This window comes from Colossoma macropomum, unplaced genomic scaffold (assembly GCF_904425465.1).
Source record: "Colossoma macropomum unplaced genomic scaffold, Colossoma_macropomum, whole genome shotgun sequence".
In the NCBI taxonomy this organism is placed as follows: domain Eukaryota; kingdom Metazoa; phylum Chordata; class Actinopteri; order Characiformes; family Serrasalmidae; genus Colossoma; species Colossoma macropomum.
The window spans coordinates 377785-398141 of record NW_023496043.1 but is presented as its reverse complement, the minus strand read 5'-3'; the positions used below and the strand labels follow the sequence as shown (position 1 = coordinate 398141).

General features: G+C 39.4%; 1 protein-coding gene across 1 annotated transcript in view; it reads right to left on the bottom strand.

The window, feature by feature from the left end:
• Window positions 1-20357, bottom strand: part of rims1b (regulating synaptic membrane exocytosis 1b) — a 101635-nt gene that overhangs the window by 75532 nt on the left and 5746 nt on the right. Inside the window, 1 exon segment of the mRNA XM_036564859.1 lies at window positions 1553-1766. Within this exon segment, the coding sequence (XP_036420752.1) occupies window positions 1553-1766 (214 nt within the window).

Here is a 20357-nt window from a genome sequence, read left to right as displayed (position 1 = left end):
ATATATACATTTTTTTTGTGGTTGTTATCATATGGTGCTTGGCCAATGTCCTGACCCTAATAACGAGTTAATATTATCCACGTATGCAACTGAGAACAACTGTACTTCTTATATGATAATAAAAGCTGGATTTATCTCTCTTTAATCACCACTGACTCAAATTAAATATAGAACTATATACAGTTATATGCAAAGGTTTGTTGAGTTTGTGAGTGAAAAAAAAAACTTAAATAGAGACTTTATATAATATATAAAACACATCCTCTACAGGGCAGGAATTTAAGTATTTATCTGCTGAGTTTAACATATTGAGAACATACAATAAAAAGTGCCATAACTTTTGCACAGGTCATATTTTCTGTTTGTTTTTTTTTTTATTCTATTCAGCGAATAAACAGTAATTGTGCACTAAAATTGGCAGGTGAGAACATGTAATTTGACCAGGGGTGCTCAAACTTTTGCATACAACTGTATTTATCTCATATTCTGCAATTCAAAATCTGTCTAACTAACAATTTTCTAACAGTATCTTAAATATAATGGTGCCAAAAGCATTGTTTTAAGCAGCACTGCATTTGGTTCTCCAAAGAACTTTACCATAGCTGGTTCTTTGCAGGAATACTCCAGCATTTCAAAGAGGGTCAATGTTTATATTGAGGTTCTTTAAACATTAAAAAGGTTCTTCATGCTCTTGCGTCTCATTTTCACCAAAAGTTGTTCATCTAGATAGAGATTAGATTAAAATGCTGGAGTATTTATTAGGTTCTCCAAGGAACCATCTACTGAAAGATTCTTAAGGAATCCAAAGGTGCTTATTTCAAAAACCCTTTTGACAGCTTTATTTTAAGGCTGTTCTGGCCTGCATGAACTGCCATGACTGAAGTTAACAACAAAATCTTCTATGCCCTTTAAAATAAAGGTGCTGAAAAGGGTTCTTCAGAGTGATGCCATGGAAGTACCACTTTTGGCTCCCTGGAACCCTTTCAATGGATAGTTCTTTAGAGTAGTAGTTCTCAAACCAATTCTCAAGGACCTCCAGACAGTCCACATTTTTGCTGTATCCCTATATGCTGCAAGTTAGGTTGGAGCAAAAATCGGGACCATCTGAGGGTCCGTGGGGAACGTTTTAAGAACCAATGCTTTAGAGTTGTGTGAGTGAGTGCACATAATGGATGAGTTCTAGGAAGAACTTACATAGGAAGGGTCTTTAAATCTTTAAAAAAATCCTCACAGGCCTCTTTCTCAAACATGGTTCCTTAGAGAACCAAAAGTGGTTCTTCTATGGCATCACTCAAACAACACATTGTGGTACCTTTGGCACCATTGTGGCAAGTCTGTAGCTTAGCGGTTCTAAACATGAAGTTATTTGATCACTCATGGTAAGCCAGACATCAAGACAAGCAAGTGAGTACATGACTGCACAAGCAAACAGAGTGAATGGATAAACGGGTGAATGAATGAAGGAATGGGTGGATGGATAGATCAATGGTATTGGTACCGTAAGGTTGTAGAAAGAAAGTAGAAAAAAGAAGGTGTAACAGCTGTTCCTCACATTGTTGGAGCGTAGAGACACCCTCCCACCACAGCGGGCGCAGAATTTGGTCTGGCAGTAGGAGCAGAGGTGACCACAGCCGTCAGCAAACTTGGTCTTGCGGCAGATCCCGCAGGTGGGGGCATCATCCTTGTGGATGGTCTGCTGGCGTTTGGTCTCCGCCCCAATCCGCCTCACTTGCTCCTTATAGCTCTCAAACTGCTGATGAAGCGTTCTGAGAGAAAGAAAGAAAGGAAAAGAGATTTTACAAAAGTCCAACCAACCACCCATCAGAAACAACACATTTTAAGCAGCGAAGCCACACCACCACATTTTAAGCACTGGGGGAATCCTCAAGAACTTCTAAGCCTACAGACAAGGCCTAATGATTTCAGTGAAATAAAGAAAAAAAGTCATTTTTTTGTTCATTGTTATTTAATGTAAGTATTATGCTTGTTGTTTTAGTTGGAAACAAAAGGTTTAAACTCTTGAAATGCCCAACAGAAAATTATCCAGTCAGGATATACTTTCCCTGTGGTCATTAGGGGGGCTCTCCCATTGGTTAGGACTTCAGAGGCTGAACTGAAGTCCTAACGTGTCAGATTAACCACTAACATAATGGGGAACTAACAGTGGAATCAACCAGTCACATTCTGATTCTCAATGGGTGGGATCATTTTGTGAAGAAAATCACTCTAGGCCTTCTGAAAGTCCTAAAAACATTAATTACTGTGAACAGGAGCGGTAGCATCATAACGTTTCAGTCAGATGTTAGAAGTGGAAAACAGTACGCCAGGAATCTTTACTGAAGGAGTCGCTGCAAAACCACTACAAGTAATAATGTAACATATGTCACTGTCTTCTAATGACTTGAATGATTTAATCTAGGACAAAAATGTTCATGTGAATCACCATTAGTGTAGCACTACCAAAGTCCTTAAGGAAAGTCTGTCCGCTCGGTGGCCATCTTGGCAATGCAACTGGGCAGTCATGAGAAGAACAGACTCCTATCTCTTTGCATGGAGAGAGACCTATAAAACCAAAACTAAAAGCCACATTAATGTTTAAAATACATACTTGCAATTACAAAATCCAAAAAAGGGCATTAATGGTAGTGTTTGATTCAAATAACACACAAAAACATGATTGTTCAGCTTGTTCTGGCTACTGCACATATCTCCACAACAAAGTGGGGCTTTTCTTGCTTACAACTTAACCAGCAAGCCGAATGACAATTTATTGAAGGGGAAGACTTTCCTTGTAAGCAGATGCCATGTTGAGCGTTACAACCTTTCCCATTCAGTTTCCAACCAGTTACAGGTTTCCTCCTTTCTACCATCTCTGGCGTTACTTACTAATAGAATCCCATAGGGGTGCTAGCAGAAACTAGCATTATCACGTTTTTCCTCATTTTTGACAGATTTTTTGACATTTATGGTCCCAAATTAAGGCCTAGTCTAAGAAAAGCTAAAAAGGAGTACTTATTTTAATTCAGCATTTGCATATATAAAGTATTTACAAAGAAAATCATTAAAGTCCTCAATGTGATGATTCTCACAGCTCACCCCTAGATAATGTCACTTTGTTGAAAGCACTGTATGTATATATGTATCTAAGAAAGTCCTTGAAATATGTCTCCAAAACCACTCTTGGCAATTTTTACTTCAGTTCAGGAAAGTTCAACTTCAGCAGGACCACAAGCAAATAACACCCCACATAGATCTCACACACTAAAAGCAAACCAAGCTGAACCAAAAACCTTCTTTCATTTAGCTTAAAATGATCTGTACTTTCTCCAAGAAGGAAATAAACCATTTTGAATTGCCAAATACGCTTGTTGTCTGCTAAAAATAAGCTGGGACCATGTTCTAGAAAACATTCCTCAGAGGAACAGCATATTAGCATAGCTGTTCTCGACACTGATGGAGCAGCTAGCGCATCTAACGATCACGCTAAGATACAAACATTACTGAAGGGAAATGCCAAAGCTAAATTTTGGACCACTGTTCCAAAAAGACACATAATTGACATGAATACTTGAAGTATGAGGCAAATCTGTTAGCAGACCAACCCAGCAAAATCAGCAGTCCTGCGAATCCAAAAGCCCTGCAAAGTCTAGCTGGATACAAATGGACGCTGTAAAGGCTCATTCAGCACTGTAGGTGTTAATTCAACACAAAGGATTTTGCTGTGTGATTAATAAATGTCCCGACTCTGATGGGCACAACTGAGGCTAAATAACAAATTTTCTCATTCCTTTATGCTGTAGCGACCGTGTTCTGTTCAAACCTGAACAACAAAAACCTACATTGATGTTATCTGAGCAACATGGTAAGACTGACTTCATAAAAGAGGCACATTTTTGATAACAAAAAGTCAAAATCATTTTTATATTGTTATACCCTTCACACAATGAGTTCCAGTAATTCATATCCACGACATGCACAGCTATGAAGGCAAATTTGAACAGTTCACCTCTCTTTGTAGCGCACTGCCATATTCTCTGGTGACTTGTTAGAATTCCCAGAAGACCGAAGCAAACATTTCTAAATCCGAATTCCACTGAGACGCACTACCAGAGCTGTTTTTACACTCTTCCATCTCCTTCGCTAGCGTCCGTAGCCGTCTCTCCCTGCATCTGAAGCTTCTCCTGAGGGAAGAGGCAGCAGACTGTGGCCCCAGGTAGCTGGAGCCTGGAAGTGACTTTGGCAGCCTTGGCCCGAAAGATGGTGTTACGCAGAGGGGATTAAACCATGACGTGGAACCTTGAGCGTGGGGTGCCAATGACGATGGCTAACAGGTCTATGAGCATCAAATGACTCGAATGACCTGTCTCAATGCTAAATTGGTTCTATTAAAAAAAATGAAACAGCTACAAACGCAGATTAGAAAGAGTCTTAAGATGTCTAAAATGTGATGTGCTAACTTTGCGCTAATGTCGTTGAGTGGCAAAGCAGCATAAGTTGTAGGCTAAATGCGTGAAATCTTGCTAACTGCTTAGTGTTAGATTCAATTCCCTGTTGGCTATGCTAGCATTTTTTAGCTGATAACCTACAAGTGAAACAACAGAAGGTCAGTAGACACTTGCTGTGTCCAAACTGTAACTATGTACAGTCATATATTGTACAACAAAAAAGTCACATATTGGCATTCTTGGTAGGCATCATATTTACAGCTGTTGTAGCAGCGCTAAACTCGGCATTTGCTACTCAGCTATACATTGCATTGTGAGAAAATAGTGTTCAACACCAGCAGAGCTGCATTCTCAAAGCTAGGCTGTAGATTGGGTGGACATTTCTAGACTGCTACGTCATTAAAGGCTAATACAATCAGAATAATGCTTTGAATACGGCTGAGAATTGCAGCCTACATGCTGACAGTTTTTGAGGATGCTAGTGGAATATCCTTCACGCTCTTCTGTCACTGCATTCATCTGACCTGAAGAAAGTTCAAGAGAAATGCCAGCAGATGAAACCACTGCATCTGCAACTGCATCTGCAAAATTTATGTTCCAATGGAAGTTCATATAAGCTCCATTCCAAAAGCTTGTACAAGCTGAAATTAGTTTAGGTGTCAGCTTTCTAAAATGTATAATGATAGATAATGAAAAATCAGTCCTTTTGTAAGAATGCAAACATTGTATAGCTAGTGCTAACGGTAAAGAGTTACGCAAGTTCTACTATAAGTAGTTTAAAAAAGGCAGTAAAAGACGTAGTAAAATATACTGAACTATTTGTTATTAATTTATTACAAATTAACTTTCTGCTTCTCAGCTTCTATCATTCACATTAAGAGTATCTTTTCAAAAAGCAGCCTTAGGAGACCGATCAATTAAGCTTTGTGGAATACAAACGAGTAGCCTTCACAGAACAGTGCATAAAGGGCTTACCTCTCCTGACTGCAGCCAAGCATATCGAAAGCAGCTTGTACTAAAAAATCAACCAAGTACGTGTCATATTTATATGTATATATATATATGGTCAATGATCGATTGGCAAAAACCTCATATCTCCAAAATGGCAACTTTACAGGAGAAGGAAACATACTTTACTTTTAATGTAAGTCATTGGAACCAGACTTTTTCCAAGTAATTTTGGGTCCGTTCGTTTAGTCCATTCATCATGAAATTTACAGACAATATAAAGGCCAACAGGTATTTTCAAATTATGTCAAAAACTGAAAAATGTCAAAAATGGAGATACTACTACTTTCTTCCGACAGCAGCGATATGAAGCTATATTATATGTAAAGCTAATATTTTTTATTTTAAAACTGAAAGAAGTAGCATTACCACGTCAAACATCTTCATACATTAACGCTGCATATAAGGCTCAAAAAGAAGGTCCGGCACAACATGTATGTCTCAAAGGCAAAATCAACATTATACTGATGAAAATATGATGACAATAGGAGCTACTTCACTCACATCCTTGGAAGACACGTCTTTCACCAAGTTTTCACTGAGTTCCCTATGAATACTCTTTTAACGCACTTGCAATCATTAGATTCATCTCCTTGAGGAAGAGTTGCGAAACTCAACCCATGTTACAAAATTTTTCCACACGTTGCATGCAATTACAAATTTCCACCAGAGATGTCTCCAAATCCCCAAAATGTATACAGTGCAGCTTTAAACACACACAAAATGCAAACGGTCTTAGAGGTTCTACTGAGTTATTTCTCTTTTAGGAATATCATACAGTGTTTTTTTAATAGAAGAATGTAAACCATAGCAATTTGTCAGTATGTCTTATATCACAATTTTTTATGGCCTGATTCCCACTTAACAGTATTTACAGTGCATACTGTCTGGCAAACTCCGTAGAGATATTCAAAGATACCACAATGAATACTAAAATATGTATGACCCCTCAGAAACAAAACATAATCAAAAAAGCATTTCAGATTAGTATTTAGTCTACAATTGGGATGCAGTGGCTGTATTACTTCCCGGAAATGATCTTTGACCTGTGTGAGGTGTGTGGAGTTTGAGAGAAGACAGAGCTCTAGGGCTCTAGGGTCAGTCCTCTCGCCATGGGAACAGCTGTCATGGTAGCAAGAGAGCCGGGCAACAGTCGTCATGGAAACACCACTATAGCAGCTCTCTTCTTCCTGTAAAAACGAGGCTGTGCTCTATTTCGGCAGTTGAGAATAGCAGACGTGCAGGATCAGAGAGACGGAGGGGAGAGATAGAGAGAGAGAGTGAGAGAGAGTGAGTGAGAGAGCTGAATCAAAACCAACTGCAGCTGGTCGAGTCGTCCATAGAAAGAGAGAGGAGCGAAATGTTGTGACACCTCAAACATTGCAGGTCTACACAGTTAAATAATAATAAAAAAACAAAAACAAAAAAAACAAACAATTACATATTCAGACCTTAAATATGTATAAGTACTATGTTATGATCCATTTAAACCCAACGCATTAATTGAGATACTGATGAGCTAAATATATATAAAATCATAATTTATAGGGTACTTTATTTTGAGAGGTGTCTGTTTCAAACTTTTTTGCTTTTTTTAATATTTTGATTCTTTTCAAACTTTAGAGTTTATTTTTTCAATAAAAACTTTATTTTAAAAAATGCTTCCCCTACATTTTCATGTCACCTCCGACACACAAATAGTTTTAGTCCATGGGCAGAGCCTTATTTTAGTCACGCCCCTGCATTTTAGAGCAGGAATTGAGACTGCATCCCTGTCCCTCATGGCCACATGGTGAGCAATTATATCCCATTGTTTTGAAGTAAATTTGTCTCAAAATCTGAAAATCTGTGTATAATATTAAGAACTGCCACTGTTGAAAGACATTTTCCGCAATTAAGATGTGTGTTTTAATAACAATTTGACAATTTTATGTTTGTACAACTGTTCAAAGCTGTGTTTGCTAATCATATACTGGCTAACATTTTTGAGTTCTGCTCAAAATGAGCTAAAATTGTCAATAAGGAAAGTTTCGGTAATGTTACAATTGTTTCGGAATGACAATCATGTGTTTTACTAGAATAAACACAATTAAAATATAAGGTCACTCAAAGTCCAAGTGAGTGAAAAATCTGAAATGTGTTTTAACTCTGATTTTGAACCAAATCAGTATAATGATCCAAACAACCTTTTTGCTTATAAAAAGAACATGTTAAAGAAGAGGAACCCAAACAACTGCCATTGAACCGGTGTAAAAGGGTTACTTCCACCAAGCTTCTGAAAATAGCGATGTGCTTTGCCAAGCTGCAAGAGAGCAGCAAACTCCACCACTTCTTCACTGAACCTCCTGGAGAACAGATGAAAAAGCTGAGGCGCTGAGTCACTTGGGACGCAAGAAGACTCGCGCTTGTGTCTGTTTTCTTTCTTTTTTTTAAGAACTGCGGAAACCTCGGAGAACTTTAAGTGTTCTTTTTCCTTGTCTGAGTCAGGGTCATGTGATGTGGATGGTCTCGTGGGGTTGGAGAAGAACATGGGGATGCCCTCATTCTGCCAGGAAGCAAGCCGCCTCATCGGGACGCCCGAATGCAGACTAAAAATACAACGACACAACTTTGTTTGTGTTTAGACTGTGGCTTTTTGATTAAATGGAAGGAGCTGCTTATGTAGTGCTGGATGTTTCAAAAAATAAAGGGTTATTTGGAGCGATGCAGTAGAAAAAACAATTTTGGTTCCCTCGAAAGCCTTTCGGTGGATAGTAAAAGAGATGCATGAGTGTGAATAAGCTTTTTGAGGTTTAAAGAACCTTCACATAATGTAAAGGTTCTGTACCTAATGAGGATTTTTTTTTCCTAGAAGCATAAATCAAGTATACAGCTTGCAATATATGAGTCTACCACTTGATTCAAGCTAGCTCTCATTCAAAAGAAGAGTATTTACAATTAAGAGGCACACGTCACACAAAACCTAATTTTCCTCACTGTTCTGAATTAAGAAATAAGACAGTTTGGTGTAGTACAGGGGTTGGCAACATGCGGCTCCAGGGCTGCATGCGGCTCTTTTATTGCCCTGTTACGGCTCCACAGCAGAATTAGATGTTTAGGTAAAAATAAAATAGTCCTCCTTTGCAGTAAAATAAAGCTCTGCTGATCATTCTGACACGGTTTTAACAATAAATGGCCTTAAATGCTGAAGTTATATGTATAACTGCTTTTTCACCCTTTAACCCTGAAGGTTGGCCCGCAGACTGCTGGTCACATAGCAACACAGACAACAGTCTCGCCAGCTAGTAGCCAACGAAAAGGCAAAGAGAAAGATTTAAGACAAACATCGACAATTTGGAGATGAATGGACTTTTTTTGCATTCATAACCACTCCAGCTGGTTTCCTGATACGCAACGAGAAACTGTCAAACACTAAAAAATTGTGAAGCTGAAGTCAGCTTCTCATTCGCCAGCTTCTTGTTCAAATTTTCCTGTTCCACCTTAAATGGTGCAACAGTTAGCTACATATTTAGCTACATTCTGGCGCCTCAGGCACCGTTTAAGATGAAACCGGAAAAGAAGCTGGCAAAAAGTCAGATGTTAAGAGACGTTTTATAAGAAACTATTCTTCTTTTTAGGAAAAGTTTCCTGTTGGAGATGTAAGAAAAGCAGCTATAGCTGAGCTAAAGCTTAAAGTGAAACAAAGTAAGTCTGCTATATTGTTTATATTTTTAGCCTATACTATTACATTATTACATACTGAAGCATATTTACAGCCAAGATGGTGAAACATTACTTCAGTAAAATGGACATAAAATGTTGTGGCTACCAAGGTGGTTAGATTTTGTTGACAAAATGGCTCTTCTTAACATTGGGGTTGCAGACCCCAGTGCAGTATGTAAACATTGTTAAAGTATCAAAAATGTACAGCCCATATATGGAAACTGAGCTGCATAATAGCCCATTTGGAATTCATTGTTTCTGTGATGTCACAAAAACCAACACATTTACACATACTCGTTCAGACTACAGCAGTTTAGCCCATTCACGCTGAAGTTACAAGGAATGTTTCAGCCTGTGCTGATTTAGAAAGAGGAGCAATACAGGGCAGCCAATCAAAACAGACTTGAACCTTAAATCAAAATTGATCCTTTTCACTTTGATAGTTCATGTTGCTGGTCATATTATGCACAATTCATGGTATCATATCATTCAAAAGACATCTTCTTTTGTATAATATTTCATGAAAATGTAACAATTTTTATCACAATGTAATAGTGATATTAACTAATAATATCATATTTGACCTCCCACTCCCACTATCTACACCTAAAAGCAAGTTCAGAGACCTTCCCTGGTTCCCTATTACACTCACATATACATCACAGTATGGAAGGAGAACACATTACGATTTCCCACTCATGCTGGCTTTATGTTTTGGACACATTTCACTTTTTGTGACAGTGATGAAGATCCGTAAAGTGGACAATCTGGCCTCTATTGGAGCTGCTCTTGTACGATGCTTTGTGAATGCAGGGCTAAAAGGGGGAAACCCCATTATTTCTTTTTCTTTCCTTCCTTCCTGTAGCCACTCTATTACTCTTCCCTCGCTTCTTTCAGACAGGGTATCCTCCCTCTCCCTCTCTCTCAGCCTGGCTGGTAATTATCACCCTATGAATACACTGGCAGTGAAAGAGCGAGCGAGAGATCGATGGGGAGATGGAGGATGGATGGATGGGGAAGTGGAGAGAGGAGAAATGTGTGGAGAGGAGGGGCTATTTCTGTCCTGTCAGCTGCTTCTTGGCTGACGCCTCGGAAGGGTGTGACTCTTCTGGGCTTTTTTTTCCTTCCTTTGTTGTTTCTCTCACTACCTACAAGTGATAGTGTTGCGCCAATACCGTATCAGTATGGGTGCCTATACTGGCACTTAAATACAGTATCGGTATCAGCAGAGCAGATAACGCCATGTACAAACAAGCTTACGTTGTCCTCTTCACCTTAATGGCTGAGTTAGGCTTCTTTTAGTAATTCCTCACCTCCTGCTCTGTAGTCAGTTATGGTCTGAGTTAATGTTGGTCTAGATTGTTATCGAGGGAGAGAACGGAGAGATATATGGAAGGAGGGTCTGATGGGGTAATGATAGGCTTTAGCCTGGGGCCCGCTAGCTGCGCTAGTGTTTTCTCTAACACTGCCTGTGGTGGTCAACTGCAATAGACAGCTGCATGGTCTTGCGGCCTGGTTTCTTCAGTGAAGCAGACAGATCCGAGGCTCAACAGCTGCAACTGAAAGTGTAATGACTGCAATATTTACTGAATTCCAGCAATGTCACAGATGTAAGCATCAGTGTACAGGACGCACACAGAAACAACTATGGAGTAGATATGTTAGATAGAGTTAGTGCTGTAATCTGTATCAGCCGATACTTGAAGATCAGGTATCGGAAAGGGAAAAAAGGTGTATTGGTGCATCCCTGTTTAGTGGTATTTCAGACTAAATCGGATATTTCTTGAATTTGTGCATTTATTTAGTGTTATCAACCAAAGGCCAAATCATTGGGAGATGCACAATGATGCCACAGCCAACCCTAGCCAGGACCATCACTGGCCCTGCTCTCTCTGGGTAGGCAGGATGGTCCTCCCTCTTCCTCCATCACTCAGTGCAGTGCTGGCCACTGTAGGCCTCTATTAGCTGATGTAACAGAATTGGCAGTTAGTGTTCTCCTCTAAGCGTGTTGAGCTGTCCAATGGCAGTTCATTAGCGGCAGTTTGTACAGAAGTGGTGGCATTTTGCTATCCTTCATCCTCCCAGCTTGGAAGCATCCTGTACTGGGAAGACCTAGCCAGTGGGCAGAGTTGAACATGACTAACTTGGGGAGAAAATTGGGTAAACATGTCCCAATGCATCTATGGAGCAGCCAAGTGAAAGCTTACAAGATTTAAGATGGGTTTTAGCTTTTAAAGAATATTCCAGCACTTTTCAACATATTATCTCTCTTGTGCATCTACATCATATGGTTGATTACCATGAAAATTAAGATTCATTTTACTGTACTTATCAAAACTCAATTATAATAAAAGCCAATGAGCAGTTCTTCATTCAAAAGTTCTTCATTCTAAATTATGCTGTAAATCAGAGATGGGACTAGTTTCCAACAGGAAAGAATCTGTGGTAATACCTTTCCAGTGAAGTGTTGTCTGTGGAGTTTTCTGAAAAACAGAAAACCTTAGGTAGAGGGGATGTAACTGGCACTACTTTTTACCGTGTTGCTCCACTGTTTAAAATTTGGATAAAACCTGATAAGAACAGCTTTGGCATAACACATTATTTCATGTCTGACTCAGGACCTGCATTGTACAGTTTCAGATTTGTGTTATATAGTCACATATTTCAGACTTCTATTCTAGAATTCAGCCCATTGACTTCTATTATAGGAAAGTGAGGGAAATATGTCAAAATGATTCATAGTAACTGACACTATAATACAATGGGGCTGATATCCAATACCTTTAAAGCCATATTGATCAAAGTGGCTTCCTCCTGTAAAAGAATAATTCATGGAATTTCTCACATGATTTAATCTAAGCCATAAAGCAAAGGCACATGCTATGTGATTTTTGAAAATGGGCATTCTGACTTGCCATAAAATCTACAAAATTGGTACACTAAATCAATGAATCGGCCTATCCATGCTCCGCCCACAAATGCATTAATTCATAGCAACTGTTGCTTGGGTGGACAAGCTTAGCATAATCACAGATGTTGTTGCTTTAAACAGCTACAACAACAAAGTCCATCTCAATAGTACAATATTTTAAAGTGGAAAGTCAACATTATGTAGTAAATATATACCAAATTCACTGCCAGCAATAAGTAAAGCTTGTCTAACTTTGCAACAGTTGCTAGGAAAGAACACAATGGTGGGCAGAGCATGGATAATTTAATTAAACACCAGAGTGGATCTCTTCTTTGAACAAAAAACAGCATTCAGTGACAGAAGGCGTTCCTCTGAAAGCAACCTTATATGCCTTCTTCTTTATAGGAGGAAGAGAAAGAACAGGTGCTGGAGGAAGACCAGAAGAATATCGATCAGCATCTATTCTTATCCCAGTAAGAGCAGATGATGTGTTCTATAGAGAGGGAGAAAGAAGAAGTGAGGAAATGGAGAGATGGAGTGATACAGATAGACAGAGTCGAGAGAAGAGCCACCACAAAGATAAACGACCTCTGGAGAAGATTAGTGGATACGGGAGTCCCTAGACAATCTTTCTCTCTCGATCTCTCACACTCTCTCTCTCTTTCTCAGTCTCTCTGTATTTCTTTCTCTTGACCATGTATAGAACACTTAATTGTGCAGTAAAATGCAAAAGGGGTCCACTAAAAATGACCAATGCTACATCTGCTGTAAACATGCTTACTTGCCCCCTACAGTGGTGCCACAATAGGCCCAAGAGATTTTAAAGGCTAGGAAAACCCTCTTCTGATGATGGGGGTTCCAATGGTTGTATGACATATTAGTGCAATGCGTACTGGGTATTGTAGTGAGAAAGCACATAAAATAATGAATTATGTCAAACTGATGAGGCTGAGGGATACAATGCTGGGCTACAGAATAATGTATAACACACACATTTTCTAAGCCAGTTTTATCCTTCTGGGTCGTGGGGTGAGCTGGAGCCTATCCCAGCATTCACTGGGCAGAAGGCAGGAAACACCCTGGACAGGTTGCCAGTCCATCGCAGGGCAGACAGACAGACATATACATTCACTCACACCTAGGGGCCAATTGGCCTGACTGAATGTCTTTGGACTATGGGAGGAAACTCACACAGACACAGGGAGAACATGCAAACTCCAAACAGAAAGGCCCCCGGTCGGGAATCGAACCCAGGCCCCTCTTGCCGTCAGGCGACAGCACTATCTACTGCACCACCGCGCTGCCCTAATGTATAACAAAATGTGTTAAACTTTAGTCTGGAATGCCCCTTTAAATACATTAATACATACATTGAGTTACTGAGAATCTACCATGAAACTAATGTGTATGTTTCAAGAACAAGCAATTGAATTGTGGGCCTTTTTTAAAAACAGCAATTTATAGCAACTCATTTTTATGATTTTTCATACAACTTCATTCATTTGTATTTAACAGCCTTGATGGACATGGCCAAAAGGAACTGAGAGATGGAGGAAGAGAGAGGGAGAGACATAGACAGAAACTTTTAAAGGTGCATTTTGGCAAAAATACAGCCGTATACAATAGTTTGAACATCCTCAGTCAAACTGCATGTTCTGTTGATTTTCTAAATGAAAATAAATTAACACACGCTCTACAGAGAACACGCTTATGTTTTCCAACATATTGGAAAAACTAAAACCTGAAGTATAAAATGTGCCATATCTGTTAAATTCAGCAAATGTATATGTACATTGTATAAAACTGTAAAACTATGTATTAAAATGTGCAGAAGTGTGTTCTCTGTAGAGGATGTGCAGCTTATTATCATTTAATAAAAACAACAAAACATGTAATTTGACCAGGGCACCAACATTTGCATATGAAAAGTTTGGTGTCTGGAGTTAAAGTTATTTCTGGACTGGAGTTATGAGGCTAATGTAGCTATCAAGTAATGTAAGCTTACACCCCACCAGTAATACATTTACTTATGTGCTTTCTGACACTGTGTAATGTACTGTTAGCTATAAAAATGAACAAAGGTACTCTGTATAGCTCAAAACACTAGCAGAAGCCATCGTGAAACCTGAATTTTATCCGTACTGTTGTCCATGCTGGGCTGTAAGCTTCCGTTGCTTGTTAGCAACATTAGCTTCATAGCTCCAGTGTAAAACTAACAACACACTGAACATGTCTTGGCTGAATGACTACACTTGGGCCGAGAGGAGAAACTGTGTAGATTTGATTTTTGCTGTTAGACTATTCCTATTCCCGTGTGAGGGAACTGCACCCTCCCTCACACTAAAATCCCATGTGCGCAAACACACAATTCCACACATGAAGGTGAAGTGAGACAGCTATAGTTATCTCATAAACTCAGCCTAACACTCTACTGTTGATGGTGTTTGTTGTTGTGGTTGCCTGCTGTTGATGGCGCACCGATTTATGTATTTATAGACTAGAGTGCTTTTTGTAATGGACTCTATGCCTACCCCCTCTCTCTCTCTCTCTCTCTCTCTCTCTCTCTCTCTCTCTCTCTCTCTCTCTCTCTCTCTCTCTCTCTCTCTCTCTCTCTCCCCCTCTCTCTCTCCCCCTCTCTCTCTCTCTCTCTCACTCTAAATTTTTATGCCTGTTTCCTGCCTTCCTGGTCTTCTATTCATACATACATATTTGTTTTCACACTTTATCTGAACAGCGAGGTCATACACACGTCCAATGTGCGTTTTATATATATACGTACATTTCGGTCTGTGATAATATTGTCTATATGTAAACATCTATTTAATAATATATCCTATATACACCGATCAGGCATAACATTATGAGCACCTCCTTGTTTCTTGTGCTGAGAATGATCCACCACCCAAATTGTACCTGCTCTGTGAGGGTCCATGGGGGTCCTGACCACTGAAGAACAGGGTAAAAGGGGGCTAACAAAGTATGCAGAGAAACAGATGGACTACAGTCTGTAGTTGTAGAACTACAAAGTGCACCTATATAGTAAGTGGAGCTGATAAAATGCACAATGAGAGTAGAAACAAGGAGGTGCTCATAATGTTATGCCTGATCGGTGTATATACCCTATATGGGCTAAAGTATGTGGACATCTGACCCTCACACTATATAAGTTTGTTGTACACCCTGTTCCAAAACCATGGGCATTAGTATGGACTGGCCCCCTCAATGCGACTATAACAGCCTCCACTCTTCTGGGAAGGCTTTCTACAAGATTTTAGCCTGTCTGTTAGAATTTATGCCCATTTGGTCAAAAGAACATGAGGCGCTGATTTGTAATAACTTACAGTTGACTGGGGCAGATTTGTCAGGGCAGATATTTCACATCCTGTCAACATCCTTGTACTGCCAGTGTTTGTCTATATATGTATATATATATATATATATATATATATATATATATATATATATAGAGAGAGAGAGAGAGAGAGAGAGAGAGAGAGAGACCCTTCCTAATTATACATACATATGACATTTCTGCTGCATTGACCAACATATAACTATAACAGAAACAAGGTGGAGTTCATCCTGACCAGCAGCCCAACAAATACATTCAAAATGCCTGTTCATTAAACTTTAATACTGTGAAGTAGTAAACAGGCCACTTAACAGAGCTCTCTCGCTCTCTCTCTCTCCAGTATACAAAACTGTCTTTTATATATATATATATATATATATATAAAACTATATGTCCAAAAGTGTATAGACTCATGCTCATCTACCGTTTCTTCTGAAATCAAGACTATTAACAGGGAATTTCTCTCCCTTTGCTGCAGTAACAGTTTCTACTCTTCTGGGAAGGCTTTACACTACGTGGTGGAACATTGCTCTGAGGATTTGACTGCATTCAGCCACAAGGGCATTAGTGAGCCAGGTACTGATGTTGGATGCTTAGTTCTCAACAAGCTATTACAGTGAGGAATATAGACAGATAAGCTATTGTAATATATTATATATATAATACATAATAGAGATAAATATCTATATATCCATACTGAATATTGAATGTATAATATAGACAGACAGTGTTTTGCTCAATAATGATACAAAACTACGTCACTGAAATAATTAACTTTCATGCTTTTTTTCACAGAGCTGAATGAGCATTGTTAAATACAGCATACATGGGATATTATTCATTTAGATAACATGGGTATTTGCGCAAGTGAAGTAAGAGGCCTAAGCAGGTGTAATAATTAACAAGTAACTTCAGGTTAAACTCACCTCTACTGACCGGACACATGCATTTTGATTTGTACAGTACTGTGCAACAATCAGAGACAACAGTCAGCACTGTGTAACATTCATGGATAATATGGATTGCTATTTGTGTTGCTGCGGTAAGAGGAATGAGCAGGTGTAATGATTAACTAGCGCCTTCAGCTTTGTCATGTTTAAAGATTGATATTAAAGCATTACCGATAGACATGTTCCCATCACAGGACCACTCACCCAATGAGAAAGGAATCATTATGTATTCCCAAACAGAAATCAAAATAAACAGGCTGAAAATAGATTTGGAACATTAACAGGAGTCGGTGAAGGAGCTGAATTTTTAATATTTCAGGACGGGCTTCCAAGTGTGGGCTATTTCCAGCACCGATCCATAATTTAACACACTGACGTTTTTCTCCCAGAAACCCTCCCCTTAGTTCAAAAAAGGGAACAAGAAATGATAATTTGCTGTTTTTCCTTCCGATCAGTCTCATCTAGCGAAACATTACTTCCACTGCATACAAGTTTTCTCCTCCAGTGAGGAGAATTTGTGCAGTCGGTTTTGGTTTGTGGCTACAAACCATCAGAGCTGCGTGTTCTACACAGACTGCTAAAATATGGCCACCCCTGCTAATGCTAATGGGTAGAACTGAGAAAAAAAGAGGCCTACAGAGAAGAAGAGGCTATAAAGAGCAAATTATTCCTTGAAATGACAAGGATTACAATTAGCGACCAACATGTGAGGTCACATTAACATCACTCACACAGGCCAGCTGTACTTATTGCAGGCAGAGAAAAGCCAAAAGTGCTCTCAGCCTTTTCCCCAGTCCCGTGTTTCCATGGTGTCACCGGTTACCCCTGGCAACAAGGAACATGTCAACACCGTAGACACACTCTGCTTGTCAGTCACACATGGCTAATGGTGCTCAGGCTGTGAGAGTGTGTTTATGTGTGCTTTCCTGTTTGTGCAGGGGTGCAAATTCAGTCTGACAACTGGGGGGTGGACCAATATCAGAAAGATAAAGCCTATAGTAGTGGAAACATAGTTGTCAGCCATATTATATAAATCGGATGAACGGTCTAGGAATTAGAACCCCTCTCCCCCATTTTAGCAGAGATGCACCGATACCACTTTTTCCCTTCCGATACCAATACAGATACCTGATCCTTTAGTATCGGCTGACACTGAGTACCAATACCGATACTAACTCTATCTAACCTAACTCACATATAGGTCCTGATATTTATACAGTTACATTTTTAAAATGTTTTAATTTGGTAGAATATTCAAGCTCTGCTTCACAAATAAAACACACTCAGCTTGGCGAGTTGGCATTTACTTGATGGATTATATTTATCAGATGCTTACGAAAACTTATCTTTATTTATTTACTGTATACATTTAGTATTTACTATTATATAATTAGAAATAAGAACCATGTTTAACAACTTGTAAAATGTGAAATATCTTTATTGTGCGGGGCAGTTAAAACAGAGCTGAATAGTAAACATAAACCTGTGGTGCTTACACATCAGCACACAGCAGCTTCTCTGGCTCAAAAACAAAGCTGAATGTTGTTTCACACCCACATTTCTCAAGTCATTTGTCTCATACGTGCGTCTTGTTCCCTTGTGCTGCATGTCTGTGTGTGAGTTCTGTAAATATCACTGTTGGTCACACTGTCAGCATTAGTGACTTTCAGGGGTTTTTCTGGCTTGGTTGAAGCGACGGGCTGCGAGACCCCACTGCTGAGTGATTCAGCTGAACGATGGAGGCGCACCACAGGCAAGGCTAATGAACGCACAGGCCCAGCAAGCAGGCCGCTATGGTAAAGGCTAAATCGAGGCTAAATGCTATCATTACTGCTCCACACAGGAGCAGATGACTGATTACTGAAAGAAGCAGCTCAGCCGTTCAGGTAAGCGGCTCCTTTAGCGTGATTTTGTCACCAAATGCTGATTACAGATTCTGCCATGAGCATTTTTACTGCTGCATGTCAGCCCACACCACTGTCGTGTTGTTAAGCTCTGTCTACTGGCACACACGCACGAGTCAGAAATTGCTTCATGGTATGAGTCAAGTATATCGGTATCCCCATCACGATGCTGATACAGCGTTTCAGTGCCAATACAGTATCGGTATTAACTTTTAGGAGCTCAAAAGTTATTGCACAAAATAAACAATCATACATTAAATTGTCATTTTTAACGCTTGGCTGCAAATCCTGTCTCAACACTGGAACCTGGAGGGTGGGGGGGGTCTATGTATGAAGTGGATGTATTTCCTACACCATTCGCCTCATTTAGATATTTGGTTACATTTCAAGAGGCACCCATGACTTTCCATGGCTAGACAGCCCAGTAAAAGGATGTTTCAACCTCTGTGAATATTGTTAAAAAAATAAAAAATAAAAGTCAGCATTGCCATTTAGCGTGACATAATACTGACCGTCAAAATTCGCACTGGTTCATTTCTTTTTGCGTTAGCATTGTTTGGGTACACCTCAACATCCACCCATCCTAGTGCTGCCACAGCTGCCAGGCCAATTTCATCTGGTCTCATACACCTCATGTTTTTCAAGCAGTCCTAGCTCTGCCATTGCCCCAGGCTCATTTATGTCAAAACTTATGACAAAACAACCAAGAAGATCTGCCAACACTCTGGCTCATGACGTCAGTGGCGTAGCCAAGAAAACAAAACAAATATCTATTGATGTGGTCCATTTTGAAGGAATCTGTCTACAGAAAAAGTAATCCCACAACAAAAAGAACGCTTGTAGCCTAGCGTGCTGGCTGAATACAACTTATCTGGTACATCATGAACTTATCATTTATGAATATAAGAATATAAAGCAATTATAAGTGCAATAAACACTAACATGGTGGCAGTGGCTACAGTTTTTATTGTTATAAATGTTTTACTATCTGTATATTTATATAGTATGATTTCTGTTAGCTTCATTAAAATGTAAGCTGCTTGGCTGCGTCTCATGCTTCACATGACTGGCTGTTCATCATAAATGTCATGCTTTCTTATGCACCTGAAGATTGATCACACCCTGAGTATCTAGAGTGGGTTAAAAGAAAAAGTTGTTAACTGCTGTTGTAAAACGAGTTAACCCTTGTTAAGTTCGTGAAGCTGAAACTTGATCTCGTAACGAAAATCCACATCTGGGGACAACTTGTTAAACTTTTGGTGCTGTTTTGCAGCCAAATTGGATGCAAAAACAAGGGTACGCCCCCTTGTTCTTCTAGTGCGTACACTTCAAACCAGGGCTGTAAAAAATCAACCACTAAAAGGGCAATATTAAAAAATCGCAACAAATCTGTGGGCCTGCTGTGTTTTTATTTTATTTTTCTTAATATTTTGCCATGACCCCAACTGGCCATTGTTTGTTCAAAATATTCAAAAACTACAACAGCAAAAAACAGGCAGTGAATACTTGAATGATTCAAAAGTAATTTTAAATAAAAACTAGTTGTTTCATATAAAACAATAGACTAAGTTAGCTGCAGATGACTGTTAAACCTCTTTAAATGTCCCCAGTGTATAGTAGGTTTTTTACTGCCCTTTTGCTCAAAGTAGACACCTGGGATCATTTCTTTTTGTGGTGCTGTCCCACAGATTGTTGGGGAGGGGGTGGGAGAACACATTACATTGCAGTGCATGCTGAGAACTGTAGTGCACTTTATGGTGAAATGGGCTGATATTAATAGAAAATTCAAATAACTTTGCGGGCTGACTAGGACTGTGCCACAGGCCTGACTTGTGGGCTATTAAACACACAACTACAAGCTTAATTGATGTTTTCTGGAACTTTTCAGCCATTCTAATAACATTATATTGAAGAGCTAATGACAGCCTTGCTGTCCATTATACACTGTTGACTAGCGCACCATCACCCCCTACTTTGACCCCTGCCTTCATAAACTGTTGGATTGGTTTAGAAATTTCACTCTCAGTTTGTTCTCTAATAAGTTTACACTCCTACCCACATTTCTCATAGACTAAGGGTCGGCAA